The sequence below is a fragment of the Sinocyclocheilus anshuiensis genome, unplaced genomic scaffold (assembly GCF_001515605.1).
Source record: "Sinocyclocheilus anshuiensis isolate Anshui unplaced genomic scaffold, SAMN03320099.WGS_v1.1 scaffold332, whole genome shotgun sequence".
In the NCBI taxonomy this organism is placed as follows: domain Eukaryota; kingdom Metazoa; phylum Chordata; class Actinopteri; order Cypriniformes; family Cyprinidae; genus Sinocyclocheilus; species Sinocyclocheilus anshuiensis.
In genome coordinates this window covers 1672917-1692929 of record NW_015554181.1, presented here as the reverse complement: position 1 = coordinate 1692929, position 20013 = coordinate 1672917, and the positions used below count along the sequence as shown (strand labels likewise).

The 20013-nt window shown below is 38.8% G+C and overlaps 1 protein-coding gene across 1 annotated transcript in view; it reads left to right on the top strand.

The window, feature by feature from the left end:
* The window catches only part of LOC107671028 (uncharacterized), a 52245-nt gene that overhangs the window by 30565 nt on the left and 1667 nt on the right, over positions 1–20013 (top strand). Inside the window, exons 4-19 of the mRNA XM_016463862.1 lie at positions 8886–9032; positions 11377–11528; positions 11904–12021; positions 12607–12748; positions 12908–13053; positions 13216–13358; positions 13447–13587; positions 13749–13865; positions 14020–14170; positions 14292–14403; positions 14515–14690; positions 15101–15339; positions 15437–15521; positions 15754–15924; positions 16326–16362; positions 16512–19964. Coding sequence (XP_016319348.1) covers positions 8886–9032; positions 11377–11528; positions 11904–12021; positions 12607–12748; positions 12908–13053; positions 13216–13358; positions 13447–13587; positions 13749–13865; positions 14020–14170; positions 14292–14403; positions 14515–14690; positions 15101–15339; positions 15437–15521; positions 15754–15924; positions 16326–16362; positions 16512–19964 — 5530 coding nt within the window. The remainder of the gene's footprint in view (positions 1–8885; positions 9033–11376; positions 11529–11903; positions 12022–12606; positions 12749–12907; positions 13054–13215; positions 13359–13446; positions 13588–13748; positions 13866–14019; positions 14171–14291; positions 14404–14514; positions 14691–15100; positions 15340–15436; positions 15522–15753; positions 15925–16325; positions 16363–16511; positions 19965–20013) is intronic.

Genomic DNA, 20013 nt, shown 5'->3' with positions numbered 1-20013 from the left:
GGGGCATAGAGGAGAAACAATAATGTACAGTATGTGGAAAATAATGTTTTTTTTACTTTAAACCGCATAAACACATTTCATTACACCAAATACACAAAATAATGTTCTTTTTAGCAACATCATATGACCCCTTTAAAAATGTAGTAACAAGGAATTTGAGTTTCTTTTTTTATTTTCTTATTTTTTCTATCTTTTAGTGATGGTGCAAATAAAAAGTTGTCAATGTAATTTACATAATTTGGGTAAATTATCCCTGACTCTTTCAGATACTTTCATTCCCAGTATCTACTATATGTGACCCTGGACCACAAAACCAGTCATAAGGGTCAATTTTTTTAAATTGAGAGTTATACGTCATCTGAAAGCTGAATAAATAAGCTTTCCATTGATGTATGGTTTGTTAGGATAGGACAATATTTGGCCGAGATACAACTATTTGAATATCTGGAATCTAAAGGTGCAAAAAAATCAAAATACTGAGAAAATCACCTTTAAAGTTGTCCAAATTAAGTTATTAGTAATGCATATTACTAATCAAAAATGAAGTTTTGATATATTTACGGTAGGAAATGTACAAAATATTTTCATGGAACATGATCTTTACTTAATATCCTAATGATTTTTGGCATAAAAGAAAAATCGCTAATTTTGACCCATACAATGTTTTTTTGGCTATTGCTACAAATATACCCCAGAGACTTAAGACTGGTTTTGTGCTCCAGGGTCACATATATGATATGCAGTGGTCAGTTTCCTCATTCAGCACATGTCCTCCCCCAACTCAGCAGCTATTCACCAATCAACTCTTTCATCGACACATCTTTTCAAAGGCAAAGTCACGTTACCTTTGCTTGCACTGGTTTTGGTTTCGCATTTCTTACATTCCTCAACTGAAGTCTGGGTAACTTTAAGTGTTTAATCAGTGGCATGAAACAATGGCAAAAAAAACTGACGGAAGACTTTGAGTTTACCCTGAAACCTGTCTTTCTGCTCAGACTGAACAGGTGTAGTCTTCCTGCAAAAAAAGAGCAAAGAAACTAAGGATATCATGTTCCCAGAGTCTTAGAAGAAGAAGGACTGCCTCAAACAAAGAAGTGGGTTTAATCTAGGGCATCAAGGAACCAGATCAGACCCATTTTCAGCATCATTATTCCAGTTTTCAGTGTTGCACGAGCCTCCAGAAATCATTCTGATATGCTGATTTGCTGCTCAGGAAACCGTTCTGATTATCAATTTTGAAAACAGTTGGTGCTGGAAACCAGTCATTTTTGATCAATTGAATGCATCCTTTCTCAATAAAAGTATTAATTTCTTTCAAACACCAGCCTCCAAAATTACTGACCCCAAACTTTTGAATAGTAATGTACATCATATATAATATTGCATATACAGTGGTGGCCAAAATTATTAGAACACTAGTATTTTCACCAGTTAAAAAATGGTTTTAAGTCAGTTATTTCTAAGAACTGTGGCAATGTCTCCAAGATGCTTCAAGAAAGCTACCTGCAAAGCTTCCTGAAAAACTATGCACAAGTGCACCGAGGGCAAAAGCCGTTTCAACACAAAGGATGGTCACACCAAACTTAGTTAATAGAAGTTAATTGATAAAGAAAATCTATTTATGACCTTATTGTTGACAGCATCCTCATTTTACAGCATTTTTACACAAGTGCCTAAAACTTTTAACAGTACTGTAGCTTTGCAGGAAGGTTTCTTGAAGCATTTTGAAGACGTTGCCACAGTTCCTAGAGATAACTGATTTAAAACCATTTTTTAACTGGTGAAAATACTAGTGTTCTAATAATTTTGGCCACCACTGTGTATGCATTCAACTGATCAAAAATGACTTTGGTTTCCAGCACCAACTGTTTTCAAAATTGATAATCAGAACGGTTTCTTGAGCAGCAAATCGGCATATCAGAATGATTTCTGGAGGAACGTGCAACACTGAAAACTGGAATAATGATGCTGAAAATTCTGCTTTGCATCACAGGAATAAATTGCATTTGAAAATAAACTACAGTTGAAAACAGTTATATAAAATTGTAATAATACTTCAAAATATTTGAAATATTTTTCACAATATTTTTATGATTTTACTGTATTTTTAATCAAATAAATGCAGCCTCAATGAGAATCAGAGACTTTAAAATATTGAAAAACAGCGTTAAAAACTCATTAATGATCAGCTGAGATGTTTGCACCTGAAACACTTTTGTTTGAACTTTTACATGGATTTTTCTCTAGCCAATCATTAACTTGAGACATTCCAAAGCTCTGGATCAGCATTATATGTTACTGACGGACATCTAGAGCCATTTAAAGGGTTTCCCAATAATCCGTGATGGTCGTTTAGCAATAGCTGGTTGAAATTGGTGGCAGTAAAACGTTTGCTCTATTGCTTTATTGATCCGTGCCTTTAGGGCTCAAGCATTATCCCGCGAGTCTCTACCTCAGTCGGATCTGTGGGATGAGGACTAAAGCCTGCCAGACGGAGAGCAACAAGGACAGCGTTAACTGTAATCTATCCCACGACAAAGAGCTATTCATAGAGGCTTCAAGCGATTATAATGGCTGAAGGGGGGTGTTTCAGCGAAAGGGGGTTAAAAGCTGATAGGGTAGGAGATCTGTTCACCCCCCAACCCAGACGTGTGATTTTATTCAAATCAAAACACATCCCATAATGCAGCAGGGCCCTGTCATCCTTCAACTCACACAAAGAAAAACAAGTTCAAGGCCTTTCTCAATACAATCTGTGGTTCTCCATAGGTGCCATGTGTTATTTTGTGACACATTCAGGCTGTATTCATGAACGGGACGGCGAGAGGTGCAGCTGCGGCAGTCGCAGGGCTTTCCGTTGACTGCGGACAATAGAGAGGTTATCCCTCCGGTTTAGCAGCGAGGGATGGAAAAGATCAGTGCGAACAAAACAACATGGGAAAGATAGCGTATAGGCTAAACTAAACTGAACGCTCCGTGTTTGCTTTCCACAGCCGGACAGCGGAAGAGGCCACCCGCAGTGAGCGCTTCGCTAGCGGTGACGCCCCGGGGACATTTTTAATGGGGTGGCCAGATGGGGACAGTGAAAATCTTAGGGTGACACCAAGGGGGTCACGGTTAGGCTAGTGGAAGATGTTATAACTACAATCTGGAGGCAAAACGCATCTTCCTCCATTTACAGACATTCATAGCCCATTTTAGACCACGATTTGCTAGTTATGTATTATTTTATTTTATTTATATTATGTTATAACTACACAATGCAAAGTTTTGCCGGTGCTTTTATGTTATTTTATTATTTTTATTATCTTATTTGTTTTGATTTTTAATTTGTTCATTTAAATAAGATGTAATATTTAAAATGTTAATATTCATATTATTTACATTTGATTTTAAATATTGGATTGATAATTTAAACATATTAATGTTAATTTTATCATTTAAATATTTTGGTAATATTTAAAATGTTAATATGTAATTTATGTTTTATTTGAGTTTGTTGTTTAAGTTTGTTATTTTAATTTTATTATTTAAATATTTTTTAAATATTGTTAATTTAAATTATTGTTAATTTTTTACATCATGGTTATTATAGTTAACTAAAAATAAAACCATAAATCATTTTTGTTACTTGGAATAAAATCAACTTTAACTGAAAAAAATATATATTTCAGCTAGCTATAAAAATTCATTAAATCTATATAGGCAATATGCATATTTAAAAAAAATCAAACCAATAAAAATGACAAAAGTGCAAGAAAATTGATAATACTTTAACTTAAAGTAAAATGTAATCAGTAAATCTAAATATAAAAATGAATTCAAAATATTAATAAAAACTCATTTCATTTTAGTGATACTAAAATAGCATTGATTTACATTATAATTATGTTATATATTTATTCGTATTTATATTTATGTGTTTTTTATTATTATTATTCGTTAGCAAAGGATTTGGAACTCTGCTTGTTCTTGTAGTTTAAATACCAGTGTTATCATTATTATTTTCCTGCAGCTCATTAGTCACATGACATTTACAGCTCAGGTGACTGGCTTTAATGAGAACTAGTGACCAAAGATGGCAACAAGCAGGTACAAACAGAACGCTTTACCATTTTTTTTTTTAAGAAAAGAAAAAAAAGTAAAAGAATTCAAAATTTCAATTGATAGGGTTTTGAGAGAGAATTCTAAACAAACACATGCTTGTTGCTCTTTGAATTTTTATAGTCAAGTATTTGGTTCATTTCTGATAGTACGTGTAGACGTTGAATTATTATTTTAATTTAAACAAAAAGTCTTGGTTGTTTTAGGACAGTGGGGTGGCCAATGTTTTACCCTTGGAGGCGCTTTATGTTCATACCAGCACATTCTCTCTCGTCATTGAAAAATGACTCGTCCAAAAGTTTTCAAAGGAGACGAAACATGGCCCACAGTACCCTGGAGTGAAGTGAGGAGGAGTTTCAGTGCTGTATGCCGAGGGAGTTCAGGGCCAGGGGTTTTTGAAAAGCCAGTATCAGAATCCCAGAACCACGTGGAGAGGATCTTTTGGCAGGCTCATGTACCACCCACAGGCTCATATGAGCTGCATATTACCCTCCAACGAACATCAGCCAGACGTTACAAACCTCAGTAACGTGTGATTAGAGAGCGGTGGGAAAACTTTTGAATAAAGCAGGACGCCAATCAAGGCATGCATGATATTGACCTTTACAGCAGAATGATAAAAGACACAAAAAAGTGTGTGCATATTGGCTCATCCAACCTGATTATACCGCTGGAGCTATTGGTTTTATAAAATAGAATATATTTCAGGAAAGGAAAGCAAAAAAGACAAATTAATAGAGGAATGGTTGAAAAGAAAAATGCATGGCAGGACAGGATGTCAGAAATCTGTCAGCAAAGAGCCTGGTTGGATGTTGAGGAATAAAACATTTGAAATCATCCAGGAAAAGGAAACTACAAGAAATATTTTATTTCATCTTATTTTTGTGCAAAGCAAGGTTTTTAGCAAAATTTAGCTTTATAGTTTTTAGCTATATTATAACTACACAATATAATTTTTTGCCACTGCCTTTTTTTTTTTATTATTATATAATTTAAACTCTTAGCTGCATTTTTTTATTGTCCCGGACCCTGCATGTGTGGAATCCACAGACTCTGATTAGTCACCGGGGTCCTGCTGGCCGACCATCATGTCAGTATTGACCCGTGCGTAATGATGGACATGTCTGGAGAAAAATCATGAGACTGGATGGGGGTCAAGGGTCGCCGAGTGCTCATTGGCTGTTGAGGGTTCGTCATTGATCCAGAAGGACCTTCTTTGGAATTCATGTTATGCACTCGCGACCGTAATTCAATTTTTGTTCATCAATAACTCGCCCTGTGGGATCATTAAGAGCCCATTCCTGTAGAGATGTCTAATTTTTGTCAAAATAAGCAAGAGATGACATCATGACAGTGAGTCTAATTGCATTAGATGTTGTGCGCTTATTATTTCAGTCACATGTTTTGTATTTTTAAAGGCCTGTGGTTACAAAGCAACGCAGAATTGAACATTTAAACCCAAACAGACCCGCATCTGTCACTCACAGTCATTGTCTCAGTTCAAATAAAAACACGTTTTTTTCTCTCAACCGTTTCTCGACCCTTTCATCCACTTAAATCAAAACACGTTTTTCTTTTTCCCCTCCAACCCCACGTGTGATTTTTCAAAATCACCAGCACAAACGTTTCCCCGTGACCCGCCCCTCCCTCCCTGTGTTTTTGCCCCTTTGGTTTTTTCTACGCCAACTGAATTCAAATCCTAACTCCCACCCCAAGGTTCCATCACTATGGTAACCTGAGAGAATTAAAGGCGGGGGGCAGGAGTTCCATTCTGTTCTCATTGATTGGCAAACATTCCATGGTGGGAAACAGTTCAGTGTCCAATAACCACGTGTGTTGATAACCACACAATCAGTGTGTGTGCTTTCCTGCATGCATATAAATTTGTTCAGTGTTTAATTAATTGACTGTATGCAAGTCCATTTGGTGCTTTTCTCTTTCCTAAAGCATCAGCCAAAGAAACCGGACATTTCCAGAATAAGAAGGAGAGAGACAGCAGCATATATTTGTGGAAGATCCACCACACCTGCCCTGTTTTAGCCTCTCTCCTGCTTTAATAAGCACCCTCCCCCTCTGACCTCGGATCAGAGGAACCTTTTAATGACAGTAAACACACTCCGGCTGCCGCTCTGTGAAAAGGATGAGATCAGATAATTATTATCTATGCAAAATCACTTCCCACAGCAGCAGCTCTGAGATTAGACCAGGCTTAATTGCTAGTCATAGTTAGTTGTTTATATATAAAAATAACCCCTCAGGCTGTGAATTTTGCTTGATTGATTGTTATTCGGTTCCTGTTCAATGAAGCCCTCACCTGCTGAGGAAATGACCCTGTGTTTAGCAGTCAGGATTGCTTTTGTTGTTACTTCGAGATTGCTATTTTTGGACTTAATGGAGTTTCAGTTACACTACTGTTCAAAAGACATTTCTTTTATTCAGCAATGATGCATTAAGATCAAAAGTGACATGCAGTAAAGACATTTTTAATGTTACAAAAGATCTTTTGATCAAAAATCCTGAAAAACAGCAACAAGCCAAAGTATGAAGCAGCACAACTGTTTTCAACATTGATAATAATCAGAAATGATTCATGAGCAGCGAAATGGCATTTTAGAATTTGAAGGATCATGTGACACTGGAGTAATGATGCTGAAAATTCAGATTTGCATCACAGAAATAAATTCTATTTTAAAACATATTCAAATAGAAAGCAGTTCATTTAAATCGTAATAATATTTCACAATATTACTGTTTTTACTGGATTTTTAAATAAAATTAATGCAGCATTAGTAATAATAATAGACTATAATAAATATTAAGCAGCACAGCTGTTTTCAACATTGATTTTTTTTTTTTCTTGTGCAAACCAGAATATTAAAATCAGCATATTAATTGCTGCTAAAAATTCAGCTTTGCATCACAAATATAAATTACAATTAAAAATTTATTTAAACAGTTATTTAAAATTGTTATATATTTCACTCTTTTATTGAATTTTGATTAAATAAATGCAGCCTTGGTGAACAGAAGAGACTTCTTTGTCCGTGTATTGTTATTTAGCTTTTGTCTATTTTATTATTTATTTTATTTTATGTACATAGTTGTTCTACAGTAACAACTATAAAAGTGAATGTGGATAGCAGCTCTATCTATAAGAATAGTTTGAGTTCATAATGAGATCTCTGATTTTTGATTGCAGACTTTGGCTGTTGAATCCCAGTATTGTCTGGAAACAACTGAGATATCAAAATAGATCTCTTGTGTGTTTTTTTTTTTCTCTCCTATAGGCTCTCTAGATTTGATGAATAGACCTGTCAAGCAAAGAATAATGCAGCACATTTGATAAAAGATAATGGATAGGACATGTTAGGACAGGCCTTCAGTTCTTCAGTCTGGATTTAACTTTAAATTACTGTTGTGTCCCACACATGATCAGAATTGGATGTTTCTTACTGTCCAAAGAATGGATTGCATTTGACCGAGCAAAATATATGAACCAGATTTTTACTCAGTCTAAAGAATTTTGTGAAATCATTCGTGTTATGAGCACAAATGGAGCAAGAAGGTTTACACACTGAAGTTCAGTGCATAAATTTAGGGTTTGTGATGCTTGACTGAAGTCTGGAGATGTAAATCTAACGCTGACACACCTGCACACATCACTGCAGGGTTCAGCGCTATGTCAGACTCCAGGTGTGTTTGTATTATAATTCCTCAGCTGTAGCCATTTGGCATTAAATTGTCACGGTATGATTTTCGTACTCTACGCAGGGTTCTTGGCTTACTTTCAAACTTCAACGACCGCTTCCAGCAAAGCGGAAACACACTCCCAGCCGGCATCCACTGCGTTATCAGTGTGTCATCATTTACAACCCTGGAATTCAGAAAAAAAGCAGAATGAAAGTAGAGCGAGAGAGAGAGGTCGAGGTTGAAAAACCAGACTCCAGTACACGCATATCATATTTCAAAGAGTAGTAGATTAAACTGTTTCTAGTGCTTTGAAACTGATTTGTGTCTGTGTGCTCCATATCATATTTCAATAACTCTTAAGCCAGTGTGGGTTTGTGGGATTGTTTTTGTTTTGAGTCTGTGGATATGAGGAAAGCAGCTGACTGTGTTACATCATGCAGAGATGTTCAGATTTCTGTGGAGCCGAGTTGGTCTTTCCATGTGTTTCCACGTGCCTGTGCGGTAAACAAAAACAGGTGCTTCTTTTTACTCTGAGCTGGAAAAAATATTTTCTTTGTCTCTATATGATTTATTGAGTTGTGCATTGCATGTATTAATTCTATTGCATGAATATAACCGTCACGTTATGTAAAATAGTAATCAAGCATACAACTGGGCCCTGAATAACTTTCAATTCCAGACACTTATCTGTATTAAATTCAGTGTTTATATATTAAATTCCTTATTGAATTGTGAAGTACCAGGGCTATAATAATCTCACTTGGATTTGCGTTGGTGGTTTCAGGTATGCATGTGGTTTTTGGAATATGCATAAAACTGTGGCTGTTTTAAAATGTGTGCAGGATCTCATCTGCTTCTGTGCTTTGTATTGGGAAGTAGTTTTACATTTACGTTTTATGCATTTGGCATTTTGTACATTGCATTTAAGGTACACATTTTATTAAGTTCATGCATTCCCTGGGAATCAAAACCCATGAGTTGCTAGCGCTTGCTCTAATGTTTGAGCTGCAGTTTTGTGTGATTTCTCATTCTTTATCTCATTTCTCAAAATACTTCTGAATAATTGCTTGTCTCTGTGATTTTCGGGGCAGGTCGTGTGTCCTTGAGCCGCGGCGCGTCTCTTCTGGTGGATAAGTTGACTCTGGAGGATGAGGGCTGGTTTGAGTGTCGGATTCTCCTGCTGGATAGAACCACAGATGAGTTTCAGAACGGCACCTGGAACTTCCTGTCCATCTCAGGTGGGATAAGAAATGCTTTGAGGTTGTTTCTTCTATCCAGGTGTTAAGGTGTGTCTATAATGGCTTTGCGTGTTAAAACTATTCGTTTTATAACGTTTTACAGTTTTCAGTCAAGTTTTTCATAACATGTTTTACACTAATTGCCAATTTGATATTTTTTGTTTGTTTGTGTCTATCCAGTTCCAAATATAATTTTAATTCCCTGTATTATGCAAAATTGGGAATTCCAATTGATTATTATATATGATATATATTATGATATATTATATACTATAAACCATTTTTTGTTACATTTACTGTAACATTAATTGCACTGTGATATACAAATATTTTACATCATACAGGTTTATTATAGTAAACTAATAGTGAAATCGTAAAAATGTTGCTTGAAATAAATGCTAACCAAAATAAAATAACATAAACATTTTTTTTTCAGCTAGTTTCCAAGACAGTATTTCTTACTTTCTTTTTGTTTAACTTAGCAGTAAAAAATGTATAAAAAAAATCAACAAAAAAAAACAATTGACTTTTTTAAAACAAAACAACAAAAACTAATAAAAATGACAAAACACATAACACAATTACTAAAACTAACTAAAATGAACATGAAAGCAGAAACTATAAAAATAAAATCTAATTCAAAATATTAATAAAATCCATAATAGTATTTCAGTAATACTAAAAATACCACTGCTATCATGTTAATGCTAGCATAATGAGAAATGCTCCCAAAACAATGTTTTGTATGTCAGTTGTGTTGCTTAATCTTAAAAAGGAATTCTGCGACAATTAGGTTCCATAGAAAGTGGACATGCATTTGTATAAGAGAATATATATTTTATGATGGTGCTCTTATGTTTCATGTTCATGCTACTGGCATAATAAAGCATTGTGTTATTCCTACAAAAAGGATTAAACTTCTGATTAAAGCAGCATCTGGAGCTCATATGAAAGCTTTGTTGCAGTGAATAAGCGAGAATTGCATAATCCTGTCTCATTTTTCATGACACTTACGTCAGTGTTTGATGCAGATGATGTTTTGCTCAGATATCAGCAGAACACTCTCTCCATCCATTCACCTAAGACTAATCGTAGCATTTTTACTGTTTCACCCAAATCTACGCTTTCTTTTCACTTCCTGTTGCTTGCAATCTTTTCACACTGAACTTTCTGTCTCACACCTTCAGAGCGACTGTCATGCCTTCTGAAACTCACACACTTTCTCCTCCTGACACACACACACACACACACACACACACTCATTCAGCACTGGCTTGTGAATCCTGTGAAGGGCTCAGATTGGCTTTTAGCATCTGATTGTGTTTCTGTAGCATGTGTGAGCGATCAGAATGAAGACAGAGGACAGAAACTCACGCTCACAGTCCAAATCTCTCCAGCGCGGCCCGCTTTATGCACATTATATGCACAGTCTCAGCTTACAGCCGTTTTGTAAGCTGTCATTGTTTATGAGTGTGCTGGAAAACTTGTCTTTGTGTTGACAGGGTTATGGGGAAATAAGATGTTTTTTCATTGTATGTTTAGAGATTTTTCATCACTTGCAAATGATCACTTCAGGAAAGAAGACATGCTCTACTCAGTGTAATGCAATGATTTCAGTGCTGCATTTTATTGTATACCGGTGACTGGTTCGTATCAGTCTAATTAATCTGATATTAGAATTGTCTGCTAGATTACACCTTGTTTGTTTGTTTGTGTATTTATTTATTATTTCTGTATTGTTTTTATTTTATTTTTATTTTGTTTTTTAATACTACATATTTTTTTATATTGTTTATTTATTATTTAATTTAATTTTTTTTATATTTAGTTTTATCATATTTATTTTATTTATTTTTATTTTATTTATTTAATTCTTCATTTTTTACATTTATTATTATTTTTTTTTATTTTTTTTTTCATTGTATGTTTAGAGATTTTTCATCACTTGCAAATGATCACTTCAGGAAAGAAGACATGCTCTACTCAGTGTAATGCAATGATTTCAGTGCTGCATTTTATTGTATACCGGTGACTGGTTCGTATCAGTCTAATTAATCTGATATTAGAATTGTCTGCTAGATTACACCTTGTTTGTTTGTTTGTGTATTTATTTATTATTTCTGTATTGTTTTTATTTTATTTTTATTTTGTTTTTTAATACTACATATTTTTTTATATTGTTTATTTATTATTTAATTTAATTTTTTTTATTATCATATTTATCATATTTATTTTATTTATTTTTATTTTATTTATTTAATTCTTCATTTTTTACATTTATTATTATTATTATTATTTTTTTTTTTTATGAACATGGATTTGATTGTTTTTATGTCCGTTTCAGCTCCTCCGGTGTTCATAAAGACTCCTCCCCCCTTTCTGGAGGTCATGTTGGGTGAATCTCTCACCCTCCGTTGTGATGCTCATGGAAACCCCAAACCCACCATCATCTGGAGAAAAGATGGAAGTGATGCTGAAAAACAAGAAGCAAGTCAGGTACACGGAGCTTGTTAGTTGATTGGTCGTTAATAAAGATCATTGAAAGTCAACATGAAATCAAAATCGTCTTTTATCAAATAGTTAAAATAGTCTTATTGTGAATGATTCATGAATCCCTCCCCCTCCAACTACCTATCTCCATTTTGATATATAACCAGCTTTTCATTGTGCAATTATTCATACAATCAAACCTACATTTTTTCACCTCATTGATTATCCTGTTTTACTCAGAAATGCATTGGATTACAGAAGCATAGCTACTTGTAAATCTTGTTTCATGCTGACTTGAGTGTAGAGTTCACTTTGGGCTGTTCACATTTTCCTCATTCCTCGTCTCGTTTACCACCTAAACATTCATTTTCCCCAAACCAGGTACTCTATGAAACCTTGTCTTTAAGCAAGGTTACCATGGAAATGGCAGGAATATACAAGTGTCACGTGTCCAACTCAGAAGGGAACCTTACCCACACCACCCAGCTGCAGGTCAAAGGTCAGTCACACACCACGTCTTGTCCACATGGGCAAAGAAACTCAGCAGCACCAAACAGAAATAGGCTTGCAGGGTATTAAGCGTTTTAAGCAGCGTTGGGTATGAGAACACTGGCATCTTTGGTGGAGTTGGATTTGTGTGCAAAGTGTATAACCTTGATCTTGACTTACCATGTTGTAAATGTGTGTATGAAGTGCACTGAGAAAGATGCTAAACAATTTTAAGAAAATAAAATGCATTAATGATTCCATATTCCTCCATTGTGTAATGATGAAAGAACAGTGTTTTCTATTGGTAATCCAACAAGCAAGAGAATGCTATATATTGTTGAAAACCGCAAAAAAGAAATATCTCACATCTGTCTTCTACACAGCATAAGAATTTAGAGTAACTATTCGGGCAAACCGAAGTGTGATTCAATAAGCAAACACTGCCCTCTTCTGGTGGTAGTGCTTTAGCACAATGCATTTTGGCACTTAAGCCTAAATCTCACCCATAAATAAACAACCTCCTCGAATCTGAATGCCCTTCAAAGCTGATTACATGCATTCCATCTTACATGCTTGCACTTATGCTTTCAACCAGGTCCTCCAATTATCATCATCCCCCCTGAGGACACCACCATGAACATGTCCCAGGATGCAATTCTGCAATGCCAAGCAGAAGCGTATCCTTCTAACCTCACGTATGAGTGGTGGAAACAAGGACAAAATGTCTATCACATCGAGTAAGTGACCAGAATACTAACTGTAAATGTATAACAGTATCACAGGGCTCACCGGAAGACTCTGATTGGTCAACTGCAGTGTCCAGTGAATTATTTTTGCAATAGGTATTTTTGCAATATCTGTTTGCCCCTCAGTTGGATGTGTGTTTGTGTTTACAGAATTCTGAAATCACGGGTGAACATACTAGTGGATGGGACCCTCCTTATTTCGGGTCTTGTTCCTGAGGACTCTGGGAATTATACCTGCACACCCACCAATGGTCTAATGACTCCGCCCTCTGCATCTGCCCACCTCAAAGTTAAACGTGAGCGCTTTGCAAATGGTTGATTCTAGATTTGCAGTTTGTCGGTTCTGTTGCGTCAATGTAAACTAGGTAAAAAGAACTAGAGAAGTTCAAAAGTTCAAATTAAATTATAATTTGGTTAATAATGCAAATGATAGAATTAAAAGCCTGATTCTCTTAAAGATCCAGCACGAGTGGTACGGATGCCCCGTGAGACTTATCTGCCCATGGGAATGGGGGGAAAGATCATATGCCCAGTTCAAGCCGAGCCCCCTATGCTGTATGTTAATTGGACCAAAGATGGAGCATCCTTGGACCTGGAGCAGGTACATTGTGAAGGTTTCTATCATCAAACATCTTATTTCATTATGACCCATATGACATCATTTTATATTCTTCTTCTTGATTGGTCAGTATCCAGGATGGATGGTCAACTCCGAGGGCTCAGTGTTCATAACCGCAGCCAATGATGATGCAGTGGGCATGTACACCTGTACAGCCTATAACAGTTACGGGACCATGGGCCAATCAGAACCCACCAGAGTTATCCTGAAGGTGAACACCATATGTCTAGAATAGAAAATACTTTGACATATGTCTATATAGTTCCAGTTTACTCATAAATGTCACCACATATTGAAATGCATCATTAATGACTGCCCTGACACTGATTGCTGACACCATTTCTCTTGTTTGCAATCTGGTGATGTGCACAGGACCCCCCTTCTTTCCGTGTCTCGCCTCGTGCCGAGTACCTTCAAGAAGTAGGCAGGGAGCTGGTGATACCCTGTCAGTCTCAAAGCGACCCAACCCCTAACATCACATGGAATAAGGTAAAGTTTTAAAAATGTCGATAGCTTTCAGTTTGTTTCAGCCCATGTGTGTATATCTGCTAATAAAAGCACATAGTGTATGTACTAACATGCATAGACTAAAAGCCTCGGATACTGCTTCAGTGTCTTTTTGATTCTTTATTATCTTCTCTAGGTTGGTCCTGCCCCTCGTTCTCCATTTACAGTCCTATCCAATGGCTCTCTGGTCCTGCGTCCGCTCAGTAAAGACCATCAGGGGGCATGGGAGTGTCTTGCCTCCAACCGTGTGGCTACTGTCAGTGCTTCAACAACAATTTTAGTGCTAGGTGAGAGGAACAGATGCCGTTAATAAAAATAACCCTCATTTACCTATAGAAAAATTGAAATTGAATTGAAATTAAAATAGAATTGAAAAATTGAATATATTATCTGCTCTGTCATCTTCAGGCACAAGTCCCCATGCTGTTACCTCCGTGTCTGTGGATCTAGGTATTACTCACGCCAATGTGTCCTGGGAGCCTGGATTTGATGGAGGATACACACAGAAATTTACTGTTTGGTGAGTCACTAAGGGCGTTATAAGTAGCAGTGACCCAGTACATTACTAAAAATGTACTGTATATGCAGTATCGATAGTAGTGACTTAATATTTGATCTCTCTCCATATCAGGGTAAAGCCCACTGTGAGAGGCAAGCATGAATGGGCATCAATCCCTGTGCCAACATCCAAAACCTCCCTGCTGGTAACGGGTCTGCAAGCTGCCACTAGTTACCAGTTCAGTGTTCTTGCCCAAAACAAGTTGGGCTCTGGCCCCTTCAGTGAGATTGTCACCATTAGGACACTGGGTCGGCATTTTTCTGTACATCATTTACAAACTGCACTTCATGAGGTCTTTCATTAGCTCTACAAATACAGACATGTATTTTAGGCATATCAGGGTTCCTCAAATCTGCCCTCTTTAGCACAAACTCTGATCAAACTCACTTATCTGTAATTTTGTAGTAACTCTGAAGACATTGATTGGCTTGCTCAGGTATCTTCACTCTGCAGGGCAGTGGCCCTCCAGGCCAGGATTTGAGGAACCCTGTTAGACATGTTATGGGTTAGACTGTGAGTAGTTCCTTTTCAGATTTGAATTCCCTTATTTGATTCAAAACATTCCCTGGTGGACGTTAAAGTTATTCCAGACCCTTAGGCCAAGATTTATGCTCTAGCATGCTGAGGTAAATCTTATCTCTTTTTTTTTACATTGCAGCACCTCCAACAGAAGCTCCCACTATGGTAACCACCATTGCAATGTTGTCCTCTCCCACCTTGCTGTCAGCCAATCGTACATCACTGGGTGTGTTGCTGCAATGGGTGCCACCTCTAGAAGAGTCTCCACCATTAACTTCATTTGTACTTCAAGCAAAACGGGGAAAGGGGGAGTGGGTCACTATAGACAGAGAGATTGCTGTCAATGTGACTGAATTGATTGTACAGGGACTTGTGAAGGTAAATGTGTGAAATATTGAGAATATGGCAGCTTGATGTTGAATGTTCCTATTCCTTTTGGCTTGACGGGTCATTTACTCTTCATTTATTTCCACAGGACTCAAACTATGAGCTGCGTCTTCTGTCTTGCAGGGACAGACTGTTCAGTGTGCCCAGTAACTCCGTTGTCATCTCTACTGAAGGTGAGGCTGACTCAGAAATGTGTATTTTGACTTAATATTGACATATCTCGGTCTTTTCTCAGCCCCGTGTGACTTGGAAAAACTACTGTTTTAATGAATGTTTTGGAATTTTAGTATGGTTTAATGAGAAATTTAAAGTTCAAGAAGTCAGAAGTGTCATTTTGGTATAAGTGATTCATTCTTATTGATTTATTTTATTATTAATTGATAACATGTACTGTGTTACCTTAAGGTATGGAGATGTATCCAGCAGCACCCAGTGTCCTGGCCTTTGTTCCTGAGCCCCTGCTGGCTGGTGTGATTGGGGGCGTGTGTTTCCTGTTTGTTGCCATCATCCTCTCTCTGGTGACTGCTTGTGTTATGAACAGTAGAAGGAGACAACGGCGAAGGAAAAAGAGAGATGGTAAAAGCAGTTATGAAGTTTACAGGGTCATTAAATATGATTTTTTTTCAACTAAAATTACACCACTATAAACACATTTTGAAGCTTTTTGCATGGTCTTAAAGTTATTTGGGGCTGCAGCATTCAGATACATAGATGTTGTACTTAAGTCTTAGATAATCAAATGTTTTTTGTACAGTGAGCAATGCATTGTTCATTCCAGTCCAATCGCTATAAGTTTACAGACATTTAATGCCTCAAAGACTGATACATGACATTTGAAATCATGTATTTGTTCTCAGCTGTCAGTGGTGTTGTTATGCATGGCATCTCTGTTGAGGCTGCTTTTATTTTTGTCACTTCATCTTATGACTCATTATGTGTGGCATGATATGAACTTTGCACCCTCCCCACCATTTCAGATATCCCCTCTGCCTTCCAGAAGAGTTCGTCTCCACAGTAAGTGTCCATCTTTGCTGTGCATGTATCATTCCTATGCTTCTCCATCTTTGTCACTGTACTACAATTGGCTTTTGAAATGGCAACCTGAAGGGATGAAGCCTTCCTGTCCTCCTTCCCTAAATGTTCTCTGTGTTCTTTCTCCACAGAGCTCACTCGCCTTCTGACAGTCCCGACAGTGTGCTGAAGTTAAAGCTATGCCCTCCCTTAAACTTCTTCCCTAACTCTTCCTCTTCCGATCGTTCAGACCGTTCCTCTTTTGATAAAGGCAGCCGCAGTGGGTACCAGGATCAGAGAAAGCAGCTTCTGTCCTCATCCTCTCCACCTCCACACTACACGCAGTTTGAGAGCCACTTTGGGGGATCTCCATCACCCACATCTGCTATTGAATCCATATCGAGAAGTCCTGATGGGCGCTTTGTTATCCAACCTGACATAGAAAACTCCACACCAACCCACATCAAAAAGAACCTCAAAAAGGAGTTCCCACAGTCCCCTGGTAGAGGCAGTGGTGGAGGGAGTAACAATGGATCTTTTAAAGAGTCCAACCAATCAAATCCTGTAAGTTCTGAGAGGGATAGACAGAGAAAGATGCCCTCTGTATTGACAGTAGACTCTCCAGATCCAGAAAGACCCCCTCACTCACCTGGCAGGGTGAAGGCAATGGCCAGAAACTTCTCCCGTCATGGCTGTTTCTACTCTGATGATGAGCAGGGTTGCTCTGAGGCATTGTTGGGGAGGGCCAGCTTTTATTCTGACTGCAGTGAAAAAAGAGCAAGTGACTCACTAAAAAAATACCGGAGTGCCAGTCATAGGGAGGACATCTTTCCGAGCTTAACCAGGAGAGCCCAAGCTTTAGAGAGAGATAGGCTGCACCACCAAGCACGTTATCAGCCCATCGATGGAGACAGCCAGCTGACAGAGCCCAGCACTATGATAACTCAGTTGGATGGTGAAAGAGAAAGGGACAACTTAAGCAAATGTTTAAAGCTGGTGAAGGAACGTGAGCAAATGGAGAGGGAGTTACAACACTACACGGCCAGCCGAAGGGCACAGGCACATGAGCAAGAACAGAGGCGGGCCAAGTCTGCAAGTCCCTTAAGAAAATGGACAGGTGTTGAGTCTGAAGACCCTATTTGGAAACCCCAAGACATCCGTTTACGGCAAAAATCCCGACCCAGCAGCCTGGCCCAGCGTGTATCGGACTATAGAAGGGGCTGTTATTTCGGCAACACCAGCAGTCCCATGGAGAGACTTCCCTCCTTATCTTCTACACACATCCAGTGGGACATAAGCCCTGTGACGTCCCCCACCAGCCAGGTGCCGGTGCAGAGCCTGTCTGAAGGGAACACACCTCGCTCACTCTACCCTCATACACGTCAACGAGGCGTTGCCAATGTTGAAGATTCAGTTGCAGCAGATGTTTCTCATTCACCAGCCACACAATATACCTTTCTCTCACTTTTCTCTCCTACCAGGGACATACCCTCTCACAGTAGAACCAACCTCAGTGGGGCACGAGCTAGACACCCGGAGAGTCACCTGGAAGAGGAGGAGCGGCTGCCCAACAGTACTTTAGTTGAGGACGGATGGTTGCAAGAAAGAAAAATTAAAAAAGAGGCTCTGGCATTTAGATCAACAACCCCTGCTCGCTTAAGTCCTCAACCATCTGAGCTGCACCAAGTGGTGGCTGGAGAAGATAGAAATACTGGTCCTAACCTACATTACCTTAATCCCAGGATTCAAAGTGTTACAGACATGGAGGAAGTAAGGGTTGTTCAAAAAGACAGACTGAGTCGTAATCCATCAGGCTGCTCTACATTGCCCTATGATCATCAGAAAGCAGGAGCAAAGGGAAAAGTCATAGTGAGTGATGATTCCACCTCCATATTGCCTTACAGTGAGCAAGAGAAAGAGGGTATCAGGGCTCGATCCAGAAAGAGTGACAAATGTGCCTTCAGTGAAAGCCCTAGTCGGATCTCACCCCTGACCCTGTTGGAAAATGAGACAGAAAGTGATCAGTCAAATTTCTCGAGAATGTCAGAATCGGTGAAAGTTAAGCTTGCTCCCCAACCAGCCAGGATGTCACCACTGCAGACCAGCACTATCCTGGAATACCTGAATCTTCCTGGTTTCATCGAAATGAGTGTAGATGATCCAGTAGAAGTGACTGAGTCTTCGGAATCTGTTGAACCCAGTGTCAAGGCAGAAACTGGGACACTGTTAAGAGATGAGCCTGATGTTGTACCCAAAAGTTGGGAAAAACATGGTCAGGACCACTCTGAGACCAATTTTAGTCAGCCCAATGGGGCTGTTCATGACCACAGCACCCTGAACATTCCTGTAGAACATGATAATCCTGGAAGTATTCCAGTTTCTGAACCATGTTCACAATTAGAGGCAAGAGATACTTGTGATAAATCAGGTACCTCAGACACATGCAATAAAGGCTTCTCACAGTCTAAAGAAAAGGAAAAGAGTTCTCAGCCTTTGCTTTCTCAGAGTTCAGGGTCTCAAAAACAAGAATTTACTCAGCGTGGTTCAGCACAGACATTAATTAGCACAGCTAAAAGCATGGCAGCAATAGTTTCCAAATGTCCAGACTCTACATCTGAACAATATCAAAGACCTCAGACTCAGAGTAAAAGGACAAACATGATATCCTCAAGGATCTATCAGGCTCCAGTGCCTTTCATGAAGAAATCAGTCAGCATCGGTCCCTGTAGGACCCTCTCTGGAATCGGGCAACCACGTCCTTTCCTAAAAAAGTCCATTAGTTTAGGTTCTAGATGGGAAGATTTTGAAAATCCAAGAGCTTATATCTCTGAGACCTGTTACAGAGATGAATATCCCCATCCAGATATAAGGCTCAAATCATACAGTTTGGGTCGTACTCCTGCATGTTACTATCCCATGTCTGGCCCATCATGGCGAGGGACAGTGCCCTTTCAGCCTCCTAACAGCTACAGTCTAGAGAGACATCGGCATATTGAAAGAGCTGACATGCAACCCCCCTATCACACACCTGGTCCCTCTGTCCCAGATCCACCACAACACATGGAATTGTCCCTTCCTTCCAGGAGGGGATCAGATCCACGTCGACAGGGAGCAGTCTTTCCAGATTCTTCTAGGTGGCCTCTGTCTTATCAGGAAACTCTCAGGTCAGTTCAGCATAAGTATGTTCCACAAGACCCCTCTCGACATTTTGGCCCTACCAGACCGGTGGCCAGGGTGGACTACCTGCATCCTGCAGAACCCAGAAGGGGTCCACCAAGGCCTTTCCTACCCAGAGGTTACAGCTGGCCCTCACCATATCATACATCCTTCCCCCAACGAGAGCAAGACTTTCCGAGACAGGTGGACAAAGGGATGGGTGCAGCTAGGGGCTTCACAGAGACAGAAGGCCGGGATATAAGAGGTGATGGGGGCAGAGCCAGTTACGCCAGCCAGAGCAGTGGAAGGGGTAGTGTGGGACCGCATGGACACGGGCATCTACGCCAGTCTCTCTCTATCACCCCAACCTTACTCAGCTCGCCAGAGACCACAGAGGAGAGTGAGATGCACAGGGCAGACAAAGACGTGAGAATACAGAGGTCCAAAAGGTGAAGCTGATACGGAAATGCTTGAGGCAAGACCTCAACAAAGACAGCT